Raw genomic sequence first — 26,333 nt, forward strand, 5'->3', positions numbered from 1 at the left:
AGGCCTTTTTCTTGTTCAGATGATAATTTAGTAGTTTACATATTGATTTCAGCTTCCAAACATGATGCATTCGTGTAGAAAGGGTCACACGTTTCAATATGCTGCCGTCAAATGTGGTCATATTTACCATTTTCAGAGAAGGGTCCACATGAATTGCGCTCTCTTGTAATATTCACAGCCTTGTAGTTTTCAAATAAGGTCCGAGTTGTGGCATATTTCCAGCGTTTCCGGAAGTAAATGGTAAGTTAATATATTGTAATTGTAATTTGTGTAGTTTTATCATACAATATTGAAGAAAACGTTAGCAAGATTAGCTTGGTGGATGTCAGTCTCTAGAGCCTTCTCTGGTTGCCTGGCAACTGTCTGCCGAGCCAAGAAATAACCCGTCAAAAAACTGGGATAAAGATGGAAATTTATTTATTTATTTATTTTTAAATAAACTGACTAAAAACGCACAAATGTAGTATTTGTTTTTGATGTTGGGTAGATTTAGATTGAGTTTCCTGTGACAGAGCTTCCATACTGTTTTATCCTTTGCTAGGCTAAGCTAACCGCTAGCTTCAAAATGGCGGCGTCAATCCACAAACAAGCGAATAAATGTATGACCCAAAATGTTAATTTTAAATTAAATATACATATATAAATAAAACTTACAGCCAATAATTGTAATTAGCTCTTTCGGAGGAAGAATATACCATACCAGTGTGAGCAGGCGGTTTAATAAACACTCCGCATATATGACGATAAACTGTATCTATTTCTTGTTCTTAAATTTGCCCTGTTCCTCTTAATTAAAATGATGTTTGATTAGGTCGTAAATTGGCGTGAAGTGCGTGAAGTGGTCGTGCATATGTATACATAATTGTTTTTTGTTTTCCTCCCTAGTATTCATAAATTATGGTGGTTTTTAAGTGACTCCATCCAGCAATAACAACCTCGATGCAGCCCAGTGATGTAGAGACGGATCTGTTGGGCTCAAACCCTAAAGGTCTTAAACTCTGGACTCTCCTGAGACATTTCTTAGGACAGGTCCTCTTGTTGCTTAGCTCTTTACTGCATGTACACACAGGTTCAGTCAATATTTGTCTAATGAAGGCTGATTTCTCCTGCAGAGTTTAGTCCTATGCAAAGGTCTGTGCAGCCCTTGACTTTTTTGCACCTTTCAATGTGCTGTAGAAAATGTCATTTTCTTTTTTGCATAATTGTCTGAAATCTACACAAATCTCTCTCTGTTCTAGCCAAGGTTTTAAATAAAATTCAGCTGTAAAGGAAAGTTTTCTGTGTGGTCCTTGATTGATCCTTATATTATATATACTCACTTGTCAAAATGGTTTCATTTTTAAATGAAAAAAAAAGCAAAAAGTGTGTTTAAGTTTTAAAAAACATCCTGTACATGTACATTAGAGGGACACATTTAAGGTTTCACACTACACTGGGATAATTAGTACTAATAATTACTAAAAAAAAATATATAAATATTAAAAATATTAATTTATTTGCTATATTTTTTTTTCAAATTGTTGCATTTATTGTTATTAGGAATCTTTTTTGCATTTTTAGTTTTTTATTTTTAATTTATTTGTTGTTTATCATTTAAATATTTAGAAAAATATTTAATTTTTCCATTTTATTATATTTTATTTTAATATCACTGCAAATTATTTATTCCAAATGGCCAAATGGTTTTATAAACTGTAGGAAATCATCTGTAAAATGACTACAAAAGTAAAGTACAATGGACTGAATGTTCACAACCTCAAAGGAAAAACACAGAGCCCCAAAAATGTCAGTAAAAATATGATTTCATTCATGTTATATACAAAATACAATTTATGTACTAAAATGTACACACTCAAAATTCATTAAGCCTGGTTTTTACAGTGTTTACATTCAGTAAGAACAAAAATTCACACTGATAATCATCCACTTTGGAGAAGGAAGGGAAAAAGTACTCGCTCACAGAAATGTAAACATACAAGGTGATCCATATTTACAAAAGAACACAACCAGCTCCGTAGAGAACCAGAAAGAGACGCACTGAGCTTTCAACGACCATTTCCATCCCCCAGACTCCTCTCTGCGAATGGCCCTGTCAGTGTTAATCAGCGTGAGCAAACACATACCAGTGATTTAATAGCTTATTTGACGTAAAGTGAATGTGGAGGAAAAGCACATTATACAATATACAGTCAAATGGTGACGTATGAGTGGTCACAAGACGAGCTTTTGTTTTGTTGAATGTCTGAGTTGTTTTGGTTCGCTGTTTGTTTTCTGAGCTGCTGTCTTTGGGTCATAGTGACAGAGGAAACCACTTCTTTTAGTGAGCAAGTACTCCATTAAACTTCTAGAGAAGCAACATAAGAATATTTCAGACACACGATGGTCACAACTGAAATAGAGAAAGCTATTCATTGTGAATACTATAACGACTCCCTTAGAAAAATACACAGAAATCTTAATCACAAAAATCCTTCTTTAAAAATCGCAATCATTTCATGTCTACTATTAACAGGGTTTTTTTTTTTTTAAGACTTCTACAGTTAGGCGTGAGAAAAATAACATTTCTGTGTTGATAAAAACATTCAAAAGGATTGAAATAAATTATTAGCTAAACAAGTGTGATTCAGGTTATTTGTGCGTGTGTGGCTTAGTTTGGCCTGAAGGTGAGGTCCTCAGGTGAAGCAGGTGCTGCTCTGAACCGGTCCGGACTCTCTGCTGTTGTCCCGGTAAAAGCCCGCTGTGCTCCACAGAGCGGATTAACAGGCTTTCTGTTTTCAGAGCGGCGCAGACGATAACGAGAAGAGAAAATCTTTTCTTCCGACGGGGTGAGATGTGTTTGACTGTATCTGGAGACTTGAGCACCAGTCCACTAAAGAGTCTTTTTTTTTTTTATTATTATTATTGTTTTCTGTCTCAGATGAACTTAGTAGAGTCTCTTTTGCTGATGAGGACTTCCAGCAGCCGCAGTTTGGCTTTGACGTGCTTGTATTCGCTGTACTCCACTGCCAGCGGGGAGCGGTCCTCCTTCTGCACGTTTCTGCGGGAACAAGACGACAAAAGGTAAGAAAAGGCTCATCTTCTCAATGTCAGCGTGGTCCAGCTCTTCTCTTCCTTACCGTCCGTTCTGTCTGAAGAACTGGTCTTCGAAATCTTTCAAATTCTTGCGGATCCTCTTCTTCTCCTCTCTCGTCTCTTGGAGCTGCTCCACGAGTTCCTGCCTGAAATTACAAAACAGTGAATAGATTTTTGTTTCAGGAGTTCATGTTTGGAATATCCCAAAAAAAGATCTGCTGATTTAATATCTTTTTTTTAATGTAAACAAAATAATTCAAGCTACCAGACAAAGAGATAAAGAAGAGATTTTATTTGTCGTTACTTACATGGTGGCCGAGTGCAGGTTGGACAGCCTCATGTCCGTCGTGGTCTTGGAGGGTGAAAGTTCGTCGACGGGCGAGATGAAACCGTCCACTTCCTCCTCCACGTGGTCCAGGAAGCCGAGCACGCTGATGTCGGGTCGGACGGTCACGGTGAACTGAGTCTTTGAGTCGCAGTCGTCCTCTGAGCCGTCCTCCTCCTCCTGCAGAGAGAATGAGGAGAGATCAGGGGGCGGCCGAGTGGTGGAAAACTCCACTTCATGCAGTGAGGCTGCAGCAGGCGGCCTCCGGGCTCCGGGCGCTGTGGCTCACGAGGGTCGTGCAGTGTTAGTCGACGGTGGTTACAAATCACCAGCAGCAAAATGCACTTTGACACTCCTCGTTTGTGATTGACGCCTGCACCCGTTAGTACGTACAGGTGGAGTTAATGACGGCCAGTTTTGTGCAACACGAGTCCAACGACAAACACACCCGCTTTCCCAGATTCTGCTTTTGAATCATCACTCGTCTAAGAACCAATAGACATCCCCCGACTTTCATCACAAACATCGGCAGCTACTGATTCAGCATTTCTACTGGTACTTTCTATGGATGATGCTGGCAGGAAACTGCCCAATCAACAGGCAGCAATCAGGTTCATTAGAGGGTAAATGGTAGTAAATAAGGGGTGGGAGGGAGTTGGGAGGTAGCAGGAGGGTAGTTCACTGATTACTGAAGCAGCAGCAGCAGCAGCTCTTCACCTTGATATCGTCGAAGAAAAGTGCGGTTTCACCCTCGATAATGGGCTGAAGGAGGGGACCTCTGCGCTTGCTGGAGGGAGAGCCCTGTGGTGACGGTTAAGAAGGAGGAGTTAACCACCCTGAGACCCTCACCCGTGCAATGAGATGCTGACATTTTCTTTGCGCTCAGAACAGAGCTGAGAAGAGTTGTCTCTTCTTACTTCCTTCTATTTTTTTTAGCCACAGAGCACCACTCTATGGACGGCAGCAGGTTAAAAACGGCTTAAAGGTCCAGTGTGTTGGATTTAGTGGCATCTAGGAACCGAGAGAAAACCCATCTCCTCACCGTACATTTCAGCCCCGTCTCTAGAGTCACTGTCTGGTTTATTCATTCCAGGAGACTGTCAAAAGTACCATAGATATGAGGGGAGGGGTTCATTTGAAGCTAAAACACAATGAGCGGTATTACTTCCACACACTGGTCCTTTAAAGTCTGATAATTCTATCAGGACGAACCCGTTTTTGCTTAATTTCAGGTAGAAAAATGAACGTCAAATTACAAATACATCATTTTGCTCTGTCTGACACGCTCCTGACCAGATAAAGGACACGCTGCACATGCTTGTGTACTATAGAATAATCTGTTTGCACGATGAGGATTAGTATTTTATTACATAACGAGTGGCCTGTGTCCATAGTGCAGATGATATCTTACATAATAAAGATTTAAAGAAGCACGGAAAAAACACCAACATTGTTTTCCTGAATTTAAATTGATATTTTTTTTTACAGTTTCTGAGCCTCTGTCGCTCACGTTGCAATTTCCTGTGAACTCATCCTACCACCTATGAATAGACCTCATGACCGTGGGAAACACTGAGCGGCTCAGCGTTTAGAGCCGAAGGTAGATAACTCGTCTGCGGCTGCCAGAGCAGTCACTGACGCCAGCTGGGACTAGAGTGTCTGCAGGCACTTCCACAGTGTGGTGGTTAACTGTGGCGCTCGCTCTTGAGGGCAGGTAGCTGAGGGGGAGACGTGATACTTACTATGACAGGGATGGTGGAGGCTCGGCACAGGATCTGCTTCACCAGGCGATATCTGTCGTACAGGGATTTCATGATCTGCCTCTCGCTCTTGGTCACCTAAGGAAATAAAGACGCCCTGTTAGCGGCTGCCTGTCGTCCCCGCAGACAAAGTAGTTACAGCACTGACACAAAACATAATGACAGCTAACCCACTTTGCCTCTGTGCAACTCTGCAGCCCCATTATTTAGAGCGTGGAGGTCGTTAGCCGCAACACAGGGAAAGGTCAGCTTGATATGTGACAATACTGACGGGCATTAGACGACACAATTATTTCCATTGGACCTGGTCTAGACATCAAACTCACTGTTGAGTGTTAAGTGAGTTGCCCTTTAATTGTTAGTGGACCTGCTGCTTGGACGTACTGTACGTCCTGTTTCTCCTCTTTACTTTGTATGCGCACACACACTCTGGCTGCAGCTATTATTCACCCTTCACTTGAAATATAGGTCACAATCAAGTAGTAAACAAGAGGAGGAGGAGGAGGAGGAGGAGGAGGACTCACCGGTCGGCCGTGTATGCTCTCATAGTAGAGAAGAGCTTTCTGCAGGGCCACTTTCTCTGCCCCGATCTGCTCCCGGGTCATATCCTGTCGCCACAAGACAGGAAGTGAGTCAGACGTGACCCTAGTTCATTCAGTGGCGTAACACAACTTATCCCTCGTGTTTGTTTTTGACACACACATTGTCTGTGTCATAATAATCTCGGCTCTGCTTTGAAATGTTGGCCGTTTGTCTTTCACGTGACATCCATTTGACTCATTTTTACCTTGATGTCCTCGGGGCGGTTCACCTCCTCCCGCTTCTCCTGCAGCTTCTTTAAAATGACCTCCAGGGTGCTCTCCACCGGAGGCTTCGGCACCTTCTCCTGCTGAGGTTTCTTCTCCAGCTGAGAGCCGAAGCTTTTGGGCAGCGTGTTGCTGCGCTGACGGGTCAGAGGCGGCAGGTCCTCTTCAGACTTCATCAGCTTGTGTTCTGGAGACGAAGGCAGGGAGAAGAAAAATGTGAATGAGGTTTACTCAAAGAACGATGTCATTACACAGGAAGACTTTTCATTTCTGTGTTTTACCTTTTAGATCTTTGCGAAGCCTGGCCAGCTCGTTTACCCATCTGAGCACTTCTGGGTTTGCAACTTTATCACTGTGGGAAGGCTGGATGGAAACAACGGGACAAACAAGATGAAGACACACCACCAACAGCACCACCTTCAATTACTGTATGAATGTGACTTGGTTTTAACGTAACATCTTGTAACATCAGTGCTTACTCTGTATTTTCGCTCCTCTTCAAACCTCTCCTCAAACCTGTGGATCTTCTTCTTCAGTATGTGAATCCTCTTTGTGAGCTGGGCGGAGGTCAGCTCCTCTTTCTCATCGTCACAGGAGCCAAGAGATGAACTCCGCCTGCGGCTGTGGAGACAAATAATGTTGTTACCGCTGACGGCTCCTTCCCGCTGCTGCCACGTACCGCAGAGCCACACGCGAACCGAGCCAACCGACCTGACGAAAGAGTGGGCGTTTGGCGGCGAGGGAGGCACTTCGGTGTCGTCCAGGTACTGCTGGCACTGCCCGTAGGCGTAGAAGCGAGGGGACACCATCGGGTCGCTGTCCTCCTCCAGCAGCTGGCGGATCAGGCGTCCCCCGGCGTGAGGCGAGAGGCGAGCTTCCTCGCGGTCCATGCTCTCCCTCTGCAGCGAGTACGCCGGGACTGGTTCTGGGTAACACACACACAAACAAATGTTCACACACGAGTGATCTGCACACACAACGCATATGAGTCAACGCAAACGAACAACGGATTAGTCACGTGATCTTGTTTGGAAATGTTGAGCATGCTGACAACACATAGAGGAGATCATCTCAGTAAGGTAACTTAGAGTATCGCTCACAAGAGCTTTGATTTGTTTTTTAGGGGAACAATAACAAACTGAAACCCAGAGATTCTGTGCATATTATTTCTGGTGATATAAAAATACCCATCACATCATCTTGCTGCACCAGTCACATTTTCAAAATGTGTACTTCCTTTATTTTTTTACCTTTTTTTTGTGAAAAATCACAACAACTGGCCCTCTGATTAGTCTGCTGACCACCAACCAGATGGATCCAACCTATTATCATGTCATTTTCAAGTAGCAATGTCCATTCCCATGGAAAAATATTAAAAACCTGTGGACCTACGGAGCAGCTGACAGTGAAAGTCATAACTTTGATTCTACTACAGCTGACAGGTACAGGTACAGCAGAGGAAATTACCGTGCTGCCTGTCTTGCCTCCGTGTTACCTCTCAACTCTAAGATTACAATGTTTTAGCATTTTTGTCATGGGAATGGATCCCTGTTTGACTACTGATTGGAAAGTCACAACTTGACAAAGGGGGCAGCCTTCTGGTTGAATCAACAAATGGTTAAACGACTGTTGCTTTAGCTTGCTGTAACTACTTCCCGTTACACTCTGGTATTTTACAAGCCAAGTTTTATTTTCCAATTGCGCTGTGTTTCGTTTTCAGGGAAACAATACACAAGCTCAAAATGCGAAAATGTTCTGGGAAAGTCAGACCTTTGTTTCTCAGAGGTCAAGCCCAGTTCCCAACTTGCAGACACCATGAGGCCATTTTTTCAAAACAGACGAGATGATGCTGCTCCCCCCTAAAACTATTGTGGGAAACAAAAAACTTCCTCTGGGGCTCGACAGGCGCAGATGTTGTTCTTAAACTGTGGGTAAGACACACCCACCCTCCCTCGCTGCTCATCCCCTGGTTACAGACTCCATTCTGACAATAATTACGTCTGGTGGAAATAGCTGTGCAGATACCCCTGACAATCCCTGGGCTATTAATAAAGCCCGGCTCTCTGTGGGATAATGTCAGGGCATGGCCCCTGTAGAGAGGTACAGTGATGAGTTTGTGTTTTAGTGCAGAGATAAACGCTGCGTCTGCTCAAGCACGTGTTGGTGAGAGGGAAAGACTAGACCGAGTATTAAAGAGGGAGAAATCTCTATAGAAGCGGTGTCAAACCATGAAGCTCAACAAGAATAATAATAATCGGGATTTCACACAAAAAGAGCGACTTGTAACATCAGGTGTCAGGAGACTGGGAATCTACGGAGGAGGAGGAGGATAGACGGAGGGAGCAAAAACAGGCTCTGAAGGAAACCCGCCGTCAGTGTAAACATTCAAGGTGTCAGTGTGCACCCATGAAAATATGCACGCCCGCTCTAAAACTGAGCGTGCGTGTTTTCCTTAGCCGGGGCGATTTAGCTCAAATTCCAGCTCGGGAGTCCCGGGGGTCCTCCTTCACTTCTAGGTACGTGCAGTTCATCAAGTAGCAACTCTGTGGCATGTTAGAGCTCGCTCTCACAGCAGCAGGTTAAACTCTCAGTCACACCGAAAGTCTTCCTCTGAGGCCTATTATCTAGCCCGGAGCAGCCGGCTCCGTGGCATTTGAGATTAATCCTTTAAATCAACCGCTTGCTGATGGTTCAGGATTAACTGGACTAATGAAACAAAACACACGCCAGCGTGCCATTTCAGCAAAGGTTGTTGTGTGTGAGACACTCAGCCATAATGGTCAAGCTCATCCAAGCATGTTGCCATGCAGCGGAAAAGGTCATTCAGACAATCTTTCTTTCTTTCTTTCTTTTTTTCTTTCTTTCTTTCTTTCTTTCTCTGCCATGCTACTTGCAGAAAAGCCCGTCTCAGCACTCAGTGACTTACCATCATAGCAACTCGAATGGAAAATGCTTTTGAAATCAAGGAAGGGGGCACTAAAGAACTGTGACTCTAGAGGAACAGGAGAAGAAAAGAGGAAAAGAAGAAGGAAAAGACAAGGTAAAGGGATGGAAACATACTTGCTATCACAATAAATACATCGGGACATCGAAACAACAAGCACGCCCCTCGGCTTTAATTAACTGGCCAGACATATGAGCTTGTGTCTTCCTGATGAAATGTCTGCTAATGTCTTTCCACCATCACTGGCAGACAGACAAGGACAGAGAAGCAGCAAATATCAGGACACGGTGACATGTGCTGGCACACGCTGTACTGGGACAAAGGTCTCATACCCCCGCCTAATGCCCTCACCCACCCGCGTGCCCATATATACAGTAATACGCCTCCTGTACTGTACCCTACTCACAAGCATTTCACTGTTTTATTCGCCGATTATTTCACTCGGATCTTGCCAGGACATAAATCCCTTGTTGGCTCTCCTTGCTGAAGATAAATCGTGGCCAGCTACACCGAAAAGAAAGCTCAGCTTTGCACAATGCACGTACACAACGGCAGTTCCTGCTTCAGCAAGCCCGACTTGTTCTCATGCTTGAAAGGCACCTCGACTAGATGGTGTGTATCTGAGCGTCTTGTCACAAGCCATCGTGCACACTGCCCTTAGCGTCTCGAGTTATGTATTTAGGACAGCGTGCACAGGAAGATGAAACTAATGAGGTGCAGTTGATACAAACCAACAAACAGCTATTCTCCACGACGGCGTACTTCAACAAAAAATGCGTTTTGATTATAAGCACGGTGAGGCCACTGAAACCGTGTCTTCACACAAACTAAAGCAAGAGTCTGACGCCTGCATTTTGATGCCTGACCCGAAAACAGCCTCTCCCTGAGCTCGAGTGTTTTTCATTTATAAAGTTTGGCCACTAGAGAGCTCCACAAAACACGCAACCGCCCGTTAATGCTCCAGCCACGAGGCCACTGCAGCTGACAGCTTTATTGCATGGAAACAATTTTACTCAGCTTCTCGAATTAAACAGGAAATAGAGGTGGCGGTGGTGGGAGTGAAGACTGAGATTTGCAGCAGGAAGACGTTGACGCACGCTGCAGCATGCCCCCATTTAAATTTAACTGGGCTTTTAAGAGTAGGAATAAACCTGTTGGATTGCTGTTCTAGTGCACGGTTCAGCAAAATGTTTGGCTTTCACCGCTCAACACACAATCCTACACCCACCTCCGCTGTGTCGCAACATCCCGACACAACAATCAAGACTGTCCGTGCACTGCAGTTGCACGTTATTTCCTTTCTGCATTGGCGACAAACTCAGCAGAGGTCTGACAGCAACAGGAAGGTGCTCTGGATATTTCTGCAAACTCTCTATTCGTAATGACTTCATGACTAGCACTTCGCTCAGATTTGATCTCACACTGAGAGCACATGCACAGAGATGTCCATCACATGGAAAGTGGCTTTTTGCACTTTTCAGTCGGGATCAATAATCTCTCCAAATTCGAGCCAAGTCCCTGCAGCCAGCTGACTGGCACGCTGTTATCAACTCCCCTTTAATGATTGATTGTGACCGACCGTGCAGCAGCTCAGTCTGAAAATAGTTCAGCCTCAGAAAATTCCCAAGTAAATCTTTAAAAAAAACAAAACAACAACAACAACCACCTCTGTAATAAAGAGCTACACCTCCATATTTTCATCCTGCAGTGGATACGTCTATCCCGAGAGCTACTCGACAAAACAAGCGTTTCTCCTCCAGATAGAGGTGGCTACAGAACTTAAGGCGATCTTTCACAATTAAATTCTGCAAGGAGAGGCAGACGGAGCTGCATCAGGAGGAGGAGGAGGAGGAGGAGTAGGTGTGCAGCTGCTACACAGACGGCCATGTGCAGAGCTGGGTGAAGGACATTGAGCGTGTAGTCCGAATACTGTGAGACAAATTTGTAAGGGAAGCAAAGCAAGTGGGAGAAATGTTAAAACGAGAGCGGGACGGCCTCCTCCAGCCTCACCTCCCCAGTTGTTGTCCTCGGTCAGCGCTGTCAGGTCCAGGCGAGGCACGTCCTCGCAGCTCGTCTTGTCGCAGTCCGGGTCCGAGGCTCGCACCTCTCCGCCGCCGACCCTCCCCGTGTCACAAGTGACGGGCGACTCCTGGATCTTCATCCTTAACGTCTGCACAACCATGAGAGAAAAGAAAGGAGCGCTCAACAACAACGACCAGGCAAGCGAACACACTCTTTAAGTTGAGCCACACACTCCCTGGGACTGGCCCTGCCCCGCCGGAGGGGGCTGCTCCCTGCCCGCCATTGGCTGCCTCGGCTGGCCAAAACATCCGCCCATCTGTCTTTAGCTGTGAGCGAGGGAGCGGGAGTGGCTTCGCTCCGCCTGGTCTTTATCCCCCACAGGAATCCCTCACCCCTCCCTCCCCTTACTCCTCTCCCTCCCGCTCTTATTTTTTTTTTTTTCTCCCTACAGTAGTTCTCCCTGCCTTCTCTTTTGCCCGACATGCATATATTCCCCACCCGAGAGCAGCTCCGGACTTGTTTGTTTCACAGCAGTGAGAGCAAAGGGGGGGGAGGGGTGTTAGTTAGATAGAGAGGGAGGGCGGGAGGTGAGGACAAAAAAAAAAAAAAAAAAAAAAAAAAGAAAAGCAGACAGATTGTGAGCCAGCACACGTAGGCTGACTGGGTGATTTTTTTTTTTTTTCTTTCTCTCTGCAGACAAACATTCAACTCAAAGCAGATGAGTTGAATGCAAACGTTCACTGAGCACGTTTAACCAGCATCTCAGAACCGTCTCAAATTTCACTTTTCTGTTCCGGGAACAAAACTGTGCGATCAGATTGTAAATAATTAGGGGTGAAACAACACACTCAGCTGGTCACGCTTTCAGGACGTGACCATGGATCACTATGGTGCATATACCCATGTGGTCCCATTTCCTCTGTCTGGGCGTGGGACCAAACTATTTTTAGAGAAAACAAGACACAGATCTACTAGACCTCATAAATGCCACAGACGCCTTACCGGAAAGGGGGACTCTGGTTACAATTTTTATTTTTATTTATTTTTTATTTTTTTTATGGTGACACTGTTGTTATGGAAGTCTGCCTCTGCCTAATTATTCTCAGGTGTGTACGTACGTGCGCAGAGTGCTGCAGCGATGGGCACACGGCCAAAAAAACAGGGACTTATCGAGTGCCCTCGGCTGCTGCATGGGAAATAACTTGGATGTGACGTGAATCACAGAGGACACAAACCGGTACGGCTGCCCACAACGTGCAACCTGTGACCGACTTACTGTCGAAAGTTCCCCTGAGTAGCATTTACCGACACTGCTGTCGAGAGAAGGAACCCCTCCCGCCGTGGACAAGTACACACTGAACCCACCCACCCACTCACTGACTCAGTCAACATTGAGGATATTCAGGCTCCCCACAGCACAGGCACACGTAATCCCTCAGAAAACACACAGAGGGATAACACGTCCAGTCGTAACACCTCGTGGATGCAGAGTGTGTTTACTTTACACAAAGATGTAACAGAGTTCAATTAAGAAGGAGGGGGTAGGAGCTAATCAAATTTAAGTCTTATGTACACTCATACACTTGCCAGTTTATTAGGTACACCAGTGAAAATTGATGCATTGTAATATGTATATATATTCACTCCATCATTTTTTGCACTATTTAACTCAGGGTTGCATCAGCCACTTTATGTATATTGTATCTTGTCATGCACTGTGTCACGTTTTAGTCTTTACTTTTAGTCTACTTTCTACATACAGGATATATTTTTATACTTTATATGTTCGTTTGCACATTTTGTTTACGTTTCTTTGCTTAGTTGCTGCACCGCAGGCCTTTGAGGAAAGTCATTTCAATCCCACATGTGTTGCACATGTCAGAATCGACAATAAAGTTTTATGCTGAAACCGTGGAAGGAAGGTGGTTTAGCTACTGGGTGTTCATTTTGGAGGATGTTATTTGTGATTAGCCGTTACACCGGACTGACTTTAACACACTGTTTCAAGATAAAAGAACCAGTATTTGAATCGATCACGTTACCAATGTTCAATGATGAGATTTGGTGAGATTTTGTGTAGCTAATGAACTAGCAAATGAGTGTATACATTAAAAAAAATACTACTACTGACCCATTGATGAAAAATACTGTTTATGTTTAAAATAAGTGCTACAAAATGTCAACACGTATTATATATATTTAAACACTGTATGGTCTATTTAAATACCATGTTTAAATGAATGGGCTTTACTTAACCACAGAGGAACAGACCAGAAAGGGTTAGTGTGTCTCTCTGTGGGGAAAATAAAACAACATATGGGTGTGAATATTAATAAACGTTCTCTGAATATGATTATTCTCTTTTTTTTCTTAAAGAAATGTGCTTGTGGTGTGATTAGCAGTAAACACTCCACAGCGACCGATAACAGCTTTACCCGAGGACGCAGAAAAATAACAGCTTATATGTAACTAGGAGGAGGCTGTAACGACACATTTCTTTAATCCTCCGGTGTCATTATGTTAGTCACAATGGTCCGCCTCGTAAAGCAGACGATTAAAATGATGCTTGGTTTAAAATGTTATTATTTACAAAAGCTCTTCCTTAATATATATATATATATATATGTTACTGTCAAACAACTGGTGTCTTATTTAGATTTGATCAAGCTTAACTGAATGTGTGAAATGTACAGACTTAGAAATCTAAGAGGTGTTTATTGATTAACATAACACAAGTCTCTTCGTTTGACCACAGATTCATTGAGGCAAGAAAAACATGCGAGTTGTTTTTATAATTAGCAGCCTGTGTTGATGCGCTCTCTGCTCGCTCCGTGTTAACGGCCGTACTTCGTGTTCCTTTATGTTGACGGCAGTCGCACATTTAAACCGAGCGCTCATTAGGCTTCAAAACAGACGAGTCTACTGGGGGAATGGACCTCAGGGGAGAGGGAGTCTACAGCAACTACAAACATCTAATCAGAAAGCCACTATTTCATTCTCCTCTGCTCTTCAAATATGTAAAGGAGCCACTGAACTGATCAAAGAGCCTTCGTCTACTTGATGATTGGTTTAATCTGAGACCGACTGATCACTTGACAATCATCAGCAGGAGAAGTGCTGCTGTAAGCATCAGTTCAAGATGCTGTGAAGAGATACACTGCGTGTGGATTAAGTGGAGCACAGATGTTGCAGCTCGCCGCCATCTCTGGACTGTGACAGTACATGCACACGCTCACATGATTCACTTGAGCCGTGATTGCATCATCATGAGAGGTCCAGCTGGTGCAAATAGGAGAGGGAGACGGCTACTGCGTGTGTGCTGAGGTTGAGGATGACTGGACATATTATTCAGATAATAATTAAGCTGTGTTTGGGGGGTTTGCACACACATTGTGGAATTTACTTCCACTGAGACAAACTCATCAAGTCAATATAATACATCTACAAACAGTATAGACCGGTTCACTACAGCATGTGTTGGCTTGTGAGTGTAATGTCTGACTGAAATGTGATGGTTGCCGTTCTCTTTAAAGACATGCGGTTTGACCAGTGCACTGAAAAACACTGCTGCTTTCACTTCCTACTGTCAGGTTTTTTTGTGGTACAGGTACAACATGTTTTGATAGAGTAGTATCAGTTTACAGGAACTACAGCTACAAACCAATACACACTGACATGGGTTTGTTTAGACAAGAGACAACTGAGAAAAACGCCCATTGGAGTTTATGACAGTGTAAGGAATAGGTCTTCAACAGGGGGTCTGCAGACCTCCTAGGGTGCTGCAAATCTTTAGTTGATTAGACATTTTTTTATACATTTTTTAAAAAAAATCCCCACTATGTTCTGGCACAGCCACCCTACTGTTGCACATGTTTGAAATAAAATAAATAAGAATATGATGATAATGATATGTATTTATTAATAGCACTAAGCCTAGAACACATATAGTAGGTAGGGGGTCCCTATTTAATGTCTCCATCAGTTTGGGGGAGATGATGTAAGGTGGTGTTTTCTTACTTACTTACCGTATTTTCCGCACTATAAGGCGCACCTTCAATGAATGGCCTATTTTAAAACTTTGTTCATATATAAGGCGCACCGCATTATAAGGCGCATAGAATAGACGCTACTGCAGCCATCTCGCTTTGTTCCCTCGGAAACTTTGTTTAGTCTTCCTTACTTGGCGCAGGTCATCGTGTTGCTTCCTCCACTTCCGCACCATTGATTCGTTAATGTTAAATTCTCCCGCTGCTGCTCTATTCCCGTGTTCTACTGCGTGACTGATCGCGTGTCTCTTAATAGGAGCCATTTTGGGGTCTTTACATAAACACACAAATGGAAATGAAACGGCACGCCTTGCGCAGTCATATATCCCAGCATGCACCGCGCGCTTCTTCTTCTACGGGGGAAAATGAAGTCGGCGGCTGCTTACCGTAGTTGCGAGGCCTGTTGTGGCTCAATATTGGTCCATATAAAAGGCGCACCGGATTATAAGGCGCACTGTCAGCTTTTGAGAAAATTGGAGGTTTTTAGGTGCGCCTTATAGTGCGGAAAATACGGTACTTAAAAAAAAAAAAAGGAGGCAAGTTGCCACATTTTAATATGCAAAGAACTGATGGTTAATCGTAAATACAGGCCTCAACATCCACTGAGTATTGGAAATACTCATCTGCAGCCGTTGAGGTCACCATGAAGGCAGAATCGGTCTATAAATGAATCTCATCGACAGGCCCGACGGTAAGAATCATGTCTGTGTGATGCTCATGTTGTAATGACCAGCTGAGAGGCTGCTGCCCCAGCGTCCACACAGAGAGCAGCAACGCGCCGGCTCCAGATGGCCGCTCAGTGGCACGGTGGTGGTGGTGGTGGTGATGGTGGAGATGGCAGCGCAGCAGCCTGAGCCGCTCCTGAAATCCATCTGCGCCGCTTAGAAAAAGATTCACCATATTGGTTCAGCGCAGTGTGATGTGTGTGACGCGGCGAAGCTGGTCCGGATTAAAACCGGAGACGAGCAGATGGGAGAATGTAACGTGTTTCCTTCTGCTCACATCCACAGCAACAATAAACCTCAGAAGTAACTTCATGTAGAAACTGATAAGCGAAGAGTGAACTATTTACGTGAGGGCAGGAAATCCCTCAGTGCAGGACTAAAATCTCCCTCTAACATAAGAGAAAAAGGACATTTCTTTGGAAGTTTCAGTTCAACAAAAGCAGCTTGATTCACGAATGAGTAATCACACTGGTCAAAACTTGTGTTAATAGTTTCTGTTTCAGTGTTTTTTAACACTTTCATTTATTCTGTTTTAGTTGGTAATGTTTTGTAAATCATCATCATCATGAGGTTGTCACATGTCCATCCAGACTCACATACTAAAAGTAGTGAAGACTTAGAAGGACTTTAATGGAAGTGTTTTTCCTTAGAGACACTGTTCACAAGAACGAGGTGGACGGACAAACAGATACGGTATAAATGTATGACTGTACAACCTAAAATAATAAACAGCTCTGGCCATGACTGTGGAAAGACTGTGTGAGACTTGTCCATTATCATATCCACCAACCATTCTCATTTGTCCTGCAGTAACCCACGGGCCTTCCCACTCATCTACTCACCTGTTTCCTAGCCCCTCATTTACAAACAAGTCAACTCGCCCTCTGCCCGAGTGTCTAACTGGCTCCAGTCTTCTGTGTGTGTTTAAGCTTTTTTTTTTCTAATGCTTGGTCTTGGTTCAGGTTCATGTTATCTTTAACATCTCCCAAGCAGAAAGTTGTTCTGCAGCAATAATGAAGAGTGTGCCAAGGTAGGACAAGGAACGAAGCCAAAGTGTTTTCACTGAGCATAACAACAGCATTGAGGATGCCAGAGACATGGAGTCTTTTGTCTTTTAGTGCTTCAAAAAAAAAAAAAAGCTTCCTGGCTTTGGAGACATCTCAATAAACACATATAGGTGAGTCTGCAGAGGTGAACTGTTCTTCCACATCCAGTGTGAAAGCAAGCGAACACACTGCATTAGTCAAGGAAATATCATAAAACTGGTGTAGTGGTTTTAGTGTGTCAACTGCGTGGTAGTAAGCAAAGTTATTTTATCAAGACTTGTTTGTCTGTGTGTTGTTAAAACAATTCTTTTTTCCCAGGAAGAAAAAAACTTGTAATGGACAATGATCATATATATATATATATATATACACTAGATGCCGCATTCTCGCTGGTCAGACACTGCGCGGCCAGCGGTCAGACTGTCGTCAGTGCATCTGACCGACTAAAATGACCGACTTTTGTGTCGTTTACGGATGTTCCCATGAAAGAAACACCAAAATCAAGCAACAGGGAATACAATTTCACAAGTGAGAAGATGTTTTATATTATTTAACTGTTAATGAACATGTTGAATGTATCTCTAAAGCTTACTAAATTAAACTACTGTATCTGTTTACTAGCTTATGTTAGGATAAGAAAACAAAACATGTTTTTGTTAGTAAGACATTAGTAATATGATAAAAGTGACATTTAGAAATCAGCCACTGTATTTATAATTGACCTAAGTAGGAAATGTTGTTCCTAAACCATCAATCAGTTTCATATATAACATTAACGTTAGCTGCTAATGGAAGTTTTGTGAATGAACTTTAGCTACATAAAGAGAACACAGCGTTGGTCAGATGGAGTTGTTTTGTCCTTAAAATGTAAAGTGCGTTATAAATAAAATATATTATTATATATTAGTATTATTATTATATATGATATATATCCCTTAGTGGACAAGGAAACACCATGCGATAATGATTAGAGGACACATTGACAAGGGAACAATTTGAAACTCTGTTTGTGGCTTGACAGTAGATCAGAGTCCACAGCTTTTATAAGAGAAAGCAGAGAGAGTGGTGGTGAGTTTCTGAAGCAACAAGTCCAGTATGTCGGAAGCGTAACACTAACGGGTAACGTAGATGTGAAATTGAGCCTACCTGTAAAGCTGAAGGAAGGCCATCTTTTCTTGAAATGTCATTCCTGGAAAGTCCAACGAACAGAGAAACCACTTGAGCAAAGAGGCTTTAACAGCAGCTTGTGACTAATCAACTAATCAGTCATCTAACTGTTTACAGTCGGAAGCCGCAGAAAAAAACCCACACGCTAAATACATTCACATGCATATATCTCTGCTGCCTCTTCTTATCAGATAAAGTGTACGTTATACACAACGCAGCAGACCAAACCGGTCACAGGATAACAGACACAGGTGCGAGTGGCACCCACCGACTTATCTATGGAAAACAAAGGCAATCGTTTTGAAGAGCTTACCCTTTGTGAATCGTCTCCATGTGGTTTTCTGCAGGTCTCTCAGCAACACATTCCTTGAACTATGAAAAGGAAACACATTGAAACATCAGTTATTTAAATAAATAATTATGGTTGTTTTCTTTTAATCCAACAGGGACGAGCTGTCCACGCTGTGTTAATGAGACACTGGTGTTTTTAATGAACACATTTAAAACCTTAATGAGTCTTGTTCCGCTGCTCTCCATGTTTGCTCTCTACGTTTCTTTCGACAACTGATTCCTCGAATCATGATATCATTACCTCACAACGCATATAAAGAGCACACACAGTGCATAACAGCTCAACGTGATTTGCTGAATAAGTAGCCTTATTGAAAACATGCTGCGCCTACTATAGATTCACCAGAATGTCGACAGGGACCTGTTTCTTCTATTTGCACTGATCACAGACGCTTGTTGTTGCAGGATGCACACGGATTAGTCACTGGTCTACAAGGTATAAAATTCTCCTGTTCATCATTTCTTCTCAGCGAAGTCTTTCGACAAGGAAATCCCGTTGATGCTTTGTGGCCGGTGAATCTTGTAGTAGTAACCAGAATCAGATCAGCTGCGATTTATTTATTTAATCAGAGCCACATATTTCACATGAGCTTGATTAAAGCAGCAACACATTTAATAAAGATACTAAAGTTTGTTTTGTTATTCTCTGTTTAGGAGGTGTTAGCCTCCTAAACATAGGGGATGTTGCAAAAATCTTTGGTTGATTAGACATTTTTATATATATATATATTTTAATTTCCCCCCCACAAATTTAAATTCCTTTAAGTACACATTAACATGAATCCAATATATTTTAATAAAGGGATACATTAATATTGAATGTAAAATGATGATACTAATATAGATTTATAAATGGCACTAGGCATCATAATCTCTCCATCAGTTTTGGGGTCCTTGGCCTGAAGAACCTTGAAGAGCTCTGGCTTAAATAGCTACAATTTGTCAAGGGGGGGAACATACTGCTTCATGTTGTGCAATGAACAGCCTCCTGAGCCCTAGTTACCTTCAGTGGCTCTTGTCCTTAAGATCTTCCTTTGGAGCCAGCTGTTCACACTGACTAACACCGATCCTGACCAACGTCAAAACTCTGCTGTCAACGATCGCCCGTATGGCCAATCACGACTGAGCCAAGTATCATATACGGGCCAAAAGTGTGTCAAGGCATCACATGTCGTCTGTGCTCTTATATAACGGTTGATTGGTACGGGGGTAAAAATGAAACATTCGGCCTCTCTCGGATTCGGTTCCTTGAGTGAGAGCGTGTGAACTCAAGGGATCTATCTCATCTATTTCCATCAGTAAGTCGTCGGGGCGGTTGCAACGTGGCTCAGTTTTACATCCATGGACATCATAAAGCAGCCTGGTGTGAATCATCTTCTGACTCCTTCGCATGCAGCTGTACTGTAAGAACAGTCTGCAAAGATCAGGTTAATGCTAATGTTTCACCTCCATCATCCATCATCCTGTCCTTGTGATTCCGGCTGCGTTCACACAGTCCCTGAGAAGAACTCTGGCTGCATCTCAGTTGGCAGCTGAGCGAAACCTGAGCAACTACTATTAGTATTATTATTATCTGCTTATAGAGTATTAATTGGTATAAACTATTAACCTGCTCATTAAGAGGAGGATTTTATTAACGTTCAATATCATGTTGATGAATTGACTTGTAATAATTTGACACGTATTTTCGTGTGCCTACATGTCCCTTACTCTTCTCTCCTTCCTCAGATATTGTTGTAGCTAATTTCACCACCAGACTGACACCAATTAGTGTGAAGGTCGCTGGGGCTTCATCTGACTGGAAAAATGGTGTGAACACATGCCGGGTTAGAGCTCTGAAAGGTCAAATGTTTGCATGCTGAACGCGAATGGCAAATATTCTGGAGGTAATTTACAGTGTGCTTATTGGGCATGTCCACATCGCCGCGGCAACAAAAACGCAGCATTACGGCTGTATTTTAATAAACTATTGTAAGTAAATAAAATAAGATCGTTAAATAATGGTTTAACAAACAGGATATCTGCTGGCTGATACTAGATTATACTTTGTAGGTTCCTCTACTGAACGTTTATGAAAACAAGTTTAACAACTCTTCCCGAAATTACAAGCTGTGCAGCCTATAAAAAAATATAAAAGATAACAATATTAAAAATAAATGTTTTTAAATAGAAATTTAATTGAAAAACCATAACTAATTCCCTGATGCTGTAACTGAATTACCTCATAAATCAAGGATAGATTAATTACACTGGAGTAATAATCATGCAAATCCAATAACGTCAAACCAGCTGATTTATGATCGTGTACTTATCTAATACAAGCAGAGACATTGAAGACAGAAATTACTGGAGACACTAAAATATACAAAATGGCTATTAGTGTAAACAGTATCGTCATTATGTCCATAACTGGATAGGAGCTAAGCTCAGACAATAACACATTTAAGTTGAAAAAGTCTAATAAATTATCAAGAATTTAAAAAAAACAAAAACGCATTAAGCATCTCCCGCTAATTTCCCTCCGGTAAAATCCTGAGCACTCAAATGTCTGGAACATTGTGGTCTCGAGTGCCCACGTAACAGTTAAAGGGCCAATCTGCTCTCTGCTTCTTTTTCACAAGAGGATAAAAACTCTGGCTGGCCATGCACTCATAACTGGGTTTTACTTTTGGATCACCTATGGAAAAAAAGTGGGTAACAATTATTGAGGCATTATTCATATTACAAGCTCCCGTGCTGCTTCCTCTCATTTTCCACCTTGCTTCCATTTGGTGGTTCTTGCTAAATGCAACGGACAATTATTCGCAGTGACTCAGAAATAAGACTGCGAGATGAGATGCTTCACTCATCACTGCTGAGTTACTGGTTAACATTTATGAATCCCGTGCAATAAAACAGTCACAAATAGTCTGCTGCAAAACAAATTCAAACAAACGGCTTTCACAGGGACTGTTATCGAATCAAAATTAAGACTGATAGAGACAAGAGGAAGACAACACAACGGCAGAGAAGAGCAGCAGAGAGACTCCCAGGATGATGACAAATCACAAAGACAGAGAGGAGAATAAGAGGCGAGTTGACTCACTGCGTGGGCAGCCTGGTTGTCGGTGAGCTGCACCAGAGTTGGGCTGTGTTTTGATTTCCTGGTTCTGGTTGGCACAGCGTGACCGCTCAGACCTCCCTGCGAGTCCACGCTGCTGCGTGGCGAGTCCTCCCCGACGCTGCCGGAGCTGCTGCCTCCGCTCGACGGGATGTTCTCCTTGTTGGTGCCTGCCCTGTTCTCAGACGGGGAAGAAGTCAGGAGAGAGGAGATGAGACGCCGGCCTTCCATCTGACTCCCTCTGTTCTTTATGGTCCGTCGCTATCAGCTTGACATTGGGAGAAATGCTCCAGGAAACTAAATGCCAAGGTTATCCTGATTTATTTATACCTTCTGGTGCTGCTAATGTGCTGTTTGGATTTTGTGCTAATTCTATTTGTCATCTATTTACTGTCCACGCTCTTATTGACATTTTCTGCCGTCTCTCCTCTAATCCTTGTGCCACTGATCTCTCAGACTCCACCAAGTCTCCATCAACACAGATTAGTTCTTAGGGAGATGACTCCAGTTGTTGTGGCTGTACTGTGCCTCAGTGGACAAGCTCCCCACTCAGAGTGAAAATTTACAAATGCTTACTGGGACCGAAACACCAACTGGAAGCTGTATCACTGCAGTTTGGCAGTGAGGTCGGGCTTTATCTCATCTCAGCTGTTTCTGTTCATATCTGCCAGTGTAATAAGAATATTTCATGCTACATCCTGTTGGTTCACAAACTCTTTATCATTCAGTGTGTATAAGGTACCAGCTCTAAGGTTCGATGTCTATTTAACATTTAGAAAATCTTAAGTAGAGATGGAATTCTTCATTGCTGATGTTAAGACACTTAAATCATTGAACTGTGATTGGGGAGGGGGGGTTGATTATATGGGAATATATGGCAATATGGGAGCTTTCACACATGTTCGCACCCTACCCTAAATGAATATTTTAACCTGTGTGGATTATTTGAACATCTTAATACTGAACCTAATGATTTTAAATGATTAAATGATAATAATAATGTATATTTATAATTTGCAATAGGCTGAATTTAATACAGAACACATAGTGAACTTCATCTCTCAGTTCCTTGGGATGAAAAACATTGAAAACCCCTGATGTAAATAATTATCGTTTGTTAAGTTTTATTGTTTGCTTTAAAAAGAGCAATTATGTAAGTTATGTTAATAGCAATACTAGTAATATTATGCTAGTGGAAGCTGAAGTAGCCCTGAGCTGCTTTAATGAAGCTGAGGACACATATTCAGTTTGTTCTTCCTAAGATGAGTCAACATAACAGTGAGAACTATGTGACTGAAGGGACATTCAAAAGGGAATTAAACTTGGCTCTGATTATCAATTTCATGCAAACAGGTTTTTTTTTATTCAACAGAACGAAATTAAGACTTTAAGGACAAAACGTAAGTGCACATCACTAAAGACAATGAGTTTTTACGCACTAAACATATTGTACCTGCTTCGTCTCAGGCCCTCCTCCTGTTGCTCTCTCTGGTGCCGACGTCTCTGTCGTGCAGTTGGCGTCACCCTCGGACTTGAAGGACACGCGGTCGACTCCTCTAAAGGGTTAACGTCAAACAGGTGCTGCTCCACTGTTGTGCGTATGGTTCGGTCCAGAAAACTTTGAGATCGAAGAAGAAATTTAACATTTTATGCCCCGTGAGAGTTATAAATTCCCTTTTAAAGGACCACCAAGACCATACACTAAAAAAAAAAAAAAAAAATCCACTTACTTTACCACATTTGGTTTGCAGTGGACCGGGTAGAGGTGGTTACTGAAAGAAAAACAAGAGGGGAATGTTAATGCAACAGAAACAAGTGGTCACAACAGGTCACTGAGCAACGCTGAAAACCCCCCGGGGCCCTGGCTCCTGCCCTAGGTGATCAAGGCATCTATGTGCATGAGTGAACGTTAACCTCAGCTGTGTTCAGAGCTCAGCTAAGTGGGTCCTCTGAGAGCAATGAGGCCGGACTCTATGACTACCGCTAAGTCCAGCAGCAAAGTAGATGGTCATGGATCTTTATACTGATCTTTGACTTCAGCCGTATCCTCCTTTCTATTCCCTCTCCGTCTCTTAAAACGCACATTTATGCATTTATTTAGCAGAAAAAAATAAAAACTGACAAATGAGTGGAGGTGTGTGTCCACACGTAGATATTGCTAGATAGATTTTTGCAAATAAATAAAAATAGATGAGTGTCTGAACCCTTAGTGCTTTGTTCACAATCTACACTAACTAACAAAGGAAAGCTGGACACAGGATTTAAACATCTTATCATTTTAATCAAGATACAATTAACACTCCCACAAGTCCCACTCATAGATTTTCTCTCTCTCTACATATATGTGGTATAAGTCTTGAATGTTAAGCTAAACAATAGTTATGTACGTTACGTTATTTAAAGTACATCATTATTCTGTTTAATGATAGAGATCATTTGTTGTCTACATACTATTTCAACTTAGCTGCTTAAATAAGCAGCAAACAGTTCATTACATCCTTTGTACACACTTTGATGGGGTGAGGTTTAAAACTTTAGATGACCTAGAAATGTGGAGGAAACCCTGAAAACAGTGTGAAGTGATGGCACGCACAGTATGATTTAAGATTTTGCTTATATGTAGGGCACGTTTAGTCAATCAGTAGCCGAAAGAACTGTTCAGCTTAGCTACCATTTAGATAATAACGAGTTTTTTTTGAGAGAAAATGCCAAACATTTTCCGGTTTTAATGTAAATAAAAAATGCACACACACACACACACAAATATGTATGTATATATATATATATATATATGTATATATATATATAGCATATAGCATTTTAAAATTAAATATTTGAGGTTAGATTTAGACAGAACAACAATTTCTAGTCCACAAAATATTAATAGTTTTAGAAATTTCTTCATGCTGTGATTGAGTTGATAAAACAAACAAACAAACAAACAAACAAACAAACAAATCTCCATGGTGAATCAGCCCCTGCATCCCTGAGAAGTTGATCTACACCACGTGACGTCAGGTTTTCCTGGAGTACAGCTAAACCTTCCATAAACAGTGATGTTGACAGTAATAACGCGGTGTGGCACGGGGCCACGTACAGAGCTCTTATAAAGACGAGTGAAGGTTCAGCGTGAAGGTGACTGTGGTGAAACATTATCAAAGCTCTCAGAAGAAACAGTGAACCAGATCACAATAAAATGAAATGATGAGTTTAGGAAATTAGCTCAGATCATGGGGCTTATGTAATATAATTTTTCAACCTGTATGTATGTGTGTGTGTGTGTACATATATATATATGTACACACACACATATTAACCTTGGTTTGTTTCATTGTGACATTTGAAAAACAACAACCAATGAGTGAAGTTGCTCCTAAGGCGTCAGACTAGCCTGGTCGATTATCTCACAGCAAGAAAAATATTACCCACCTACCTAATAATAGAGCCGGCTCTGAATGTGTAACGGCTTACTAATGTTGATTTAACCTCAGGTTTTACTGGCTATGAATGTCAAAGGCACAGCTTCAAGTGGACACAGTGGACATGCTCTATGGCCCGTACGAAGTTTCTAGAGCTGTCTCCAACTCTCTGCGGCTGACCTCACGCTACGGTACAGTCCAGTCTTGGTAAAAAGGTGATAAAAGGGTCAATTACATAACGAGAATATGTGCCAGCAGACATGGTTTTCATACCTCTAAAGACTTTTATAGCACCAGGACGAGACAAATCAAGCTTGCGCTGCTCTACGGTGCAACTTTAGGCACTGGTTTAAGACGGCAGCTCTCCCGTTCTTAAGCTTGATGATCACTTACAATAAAGAGTCAATCAGCCGTGGTAAAGACTTTGGTCTGAACCATTATACCTTTAATTATCTTGTGACAGACTGGCAGCAAGAGTCAAATCCCTTGTATGTTTTGTCTATGTCTTTGTAATACTTTTACATATAAATAGGTGTCCTGTTACATTCAAACCTTTGCCCAACGAATTAACACAAAGCTGATTAAGCGGGAGGTCAATTTCTTGCCAGTATCCTTGCGTTTTAAATTGTGTGTCTGTGGAGACACAATGGTTTAAAGAACCAGTATTTTTTTTTTTTCATCAGTAAGCAAAGGTCGTTGGCTTGAGATGAAGTAGACGAAGTGAAAAGTAGGATATGGTGGTAAATGCCAAGAAAATGCCCTAGATATGTTTCTGACGCAACAAACAAGAAAAGAAACTTGGCACTCAGAAGAAGAAAAGGCTGTAGATATACGTCATACGTCATGTGTTAACGTTATTTGTGTAATTACTCTGAGAAGCGGGACACAAAAGGTCTATACACTGGCTTTAAAAACACTGAAAGGAAACTAGATTTGTGGGTAAATGTGATCAAAGCCAATTGAGGGTATAACAAAGAATCCTTTCATGCCGTACTGTATCCTACTTTATTATTGTGACATCTTAAAATATGCTAACTCCGGTCATGCACATTTGTTTTGTATTCATAGAGGTTTACAAACTTATATTAGCTTTCTTCTATGGCGGCTTGTGCTGCATTGAAGAGCTCCGTAAAATAACCAGCTGAGTGTCGTATCCTGTAAATGCAGAGAGTGAAATAAATCACCAACCCAAATAGGTTTTTGGGTTGTCATGGGACAGAAGGAGAGGGGTGAGTCAGTAAAGGAGGTGCCATCATCTCCCAAAGTAAACTTTGTTCCAGTGACCAGTGGACCAGTTTTTACTAGGGATGCAACAGTCGCACAGCTGTGGCATGAGGCAGGATTGTTTTCCCGGTGTTCAGTGGGGACGGTCTGAGTCATGAACTACTGGCAAAAAGCAGTGGGATGAGTCACTGCATCGGAAACGTAACGAGAATATCAGCGCCAAAATATGGGTGAGCCAAGTCAACAATCCCTTCCTGAATGCCCTCTAAAAATCTAAAATTACACCCCAAGCGAAGCTGAACCTTTGATCAGAAGGCGCTTAGGCG

At 42.3% G+C, this 26,333-nt stretch overlaps 1 protein-coding gene across 5 annotated transcripts in view; it reads right to left on the reverse strand.

The window, feature by feature from the left end:
• Positions 1 to 1,784: 1,784 nt before the first annotated feature.
• Positions 1,785 to 26,333, reverse strand: part of fam13a (family with sequence similarity 13 member A) — a 52,292-nt gene continuing 27,743 nt past the window's right edge. For 2 of the 5 annotated variants that reach the window (XM_047579204.1, XM_047579205.1), the window contains 17 exons: positions 23,095 to 23,136; positions 22,818 to 22,982; positions 21,350 to 21,539; positions 18,227 to 18,285; positions 17,893 to 17,935; positions 10,918 to 11,077; positions 8,890 to 8,955; positions 6,675 to 6,888; positions 6,443 to 6,584; positions 6,245 to 6,326; positions 5,945 to 6,150; positions 5,682 to 5,765; positions 5,140 to 5,235; positions 4,115 to 4,198; positions 3,381 to 3,577; positions 3,117 to 3,218; positions 1,785 to 3,037 (listed from right to left, as the gene is read on the reverse strand). In XM_047579204.1, the coding sequence (XP_047435160.1) occupies positions 2,914 to 3,037; positions 3,117 to 3,218; positions 3,381 to 3,577; positions 4,115 to 4,198; positions 5,140 to 5,235; positions 5,682 to 5,765; positions 5,945 to 6,150; positions 6,245 to 6,326; positions 6,443 to 6,584; positions 6,675 to 6,888; positions 8,890 to 8,955; positions 10,918 to 11,077; positions 17,893 to 17,935; positions 18,227 to 18,285; positions 21,350 to 21,539; positions 22,818 to 22,982; positions 23,095 to 23,136 (2,056 nt within the window). In that variant the 3' untranslated portion in view covers positions 1,785 to 2,913. The remainder of the gene's footprint in view (positions 3,038 to 3,116; positions 3,219 to 3,380; positions 3,578 to 4,114; positions 4,199 to 5,139; positions 5,236 to 5,681; positions 5,766 to 5,944; positions 6,151 to 6,244; positions 6,327 to 6,442; positions 6,585 to 6,674; positions 6,889 to 8,889; positions 8,956 to 10,917; positions 11,078 to 17,892; positions 17,936 to 18,226; positions 18,286 to 21,349; positions 21,540 to 22,817; positions 22,983 to 23,094; positions 23,137 to 26,333) is intronic. The other 3 variants (XM_047579207.1, XM_047579206.1, XM_047579208.1) reach the window with 3 other exon arrangements.

This window comes from Mugil cephalus, chromosome 2 (assembly GCF_022458985.1).
Source record: "Mugil cephalus isolate CIBA_MC_2020 chromosome 2, CIBA_Mcephalus_1.1, whole genome shotgun sequence".
NCBI classification, from domain to species: domain Eukaryota; kingdom Metazoa; phylum Chordata; class Actinopteri; order Mugiliformes; family Mugilidae; genus Mugil; species Mugil cephalus.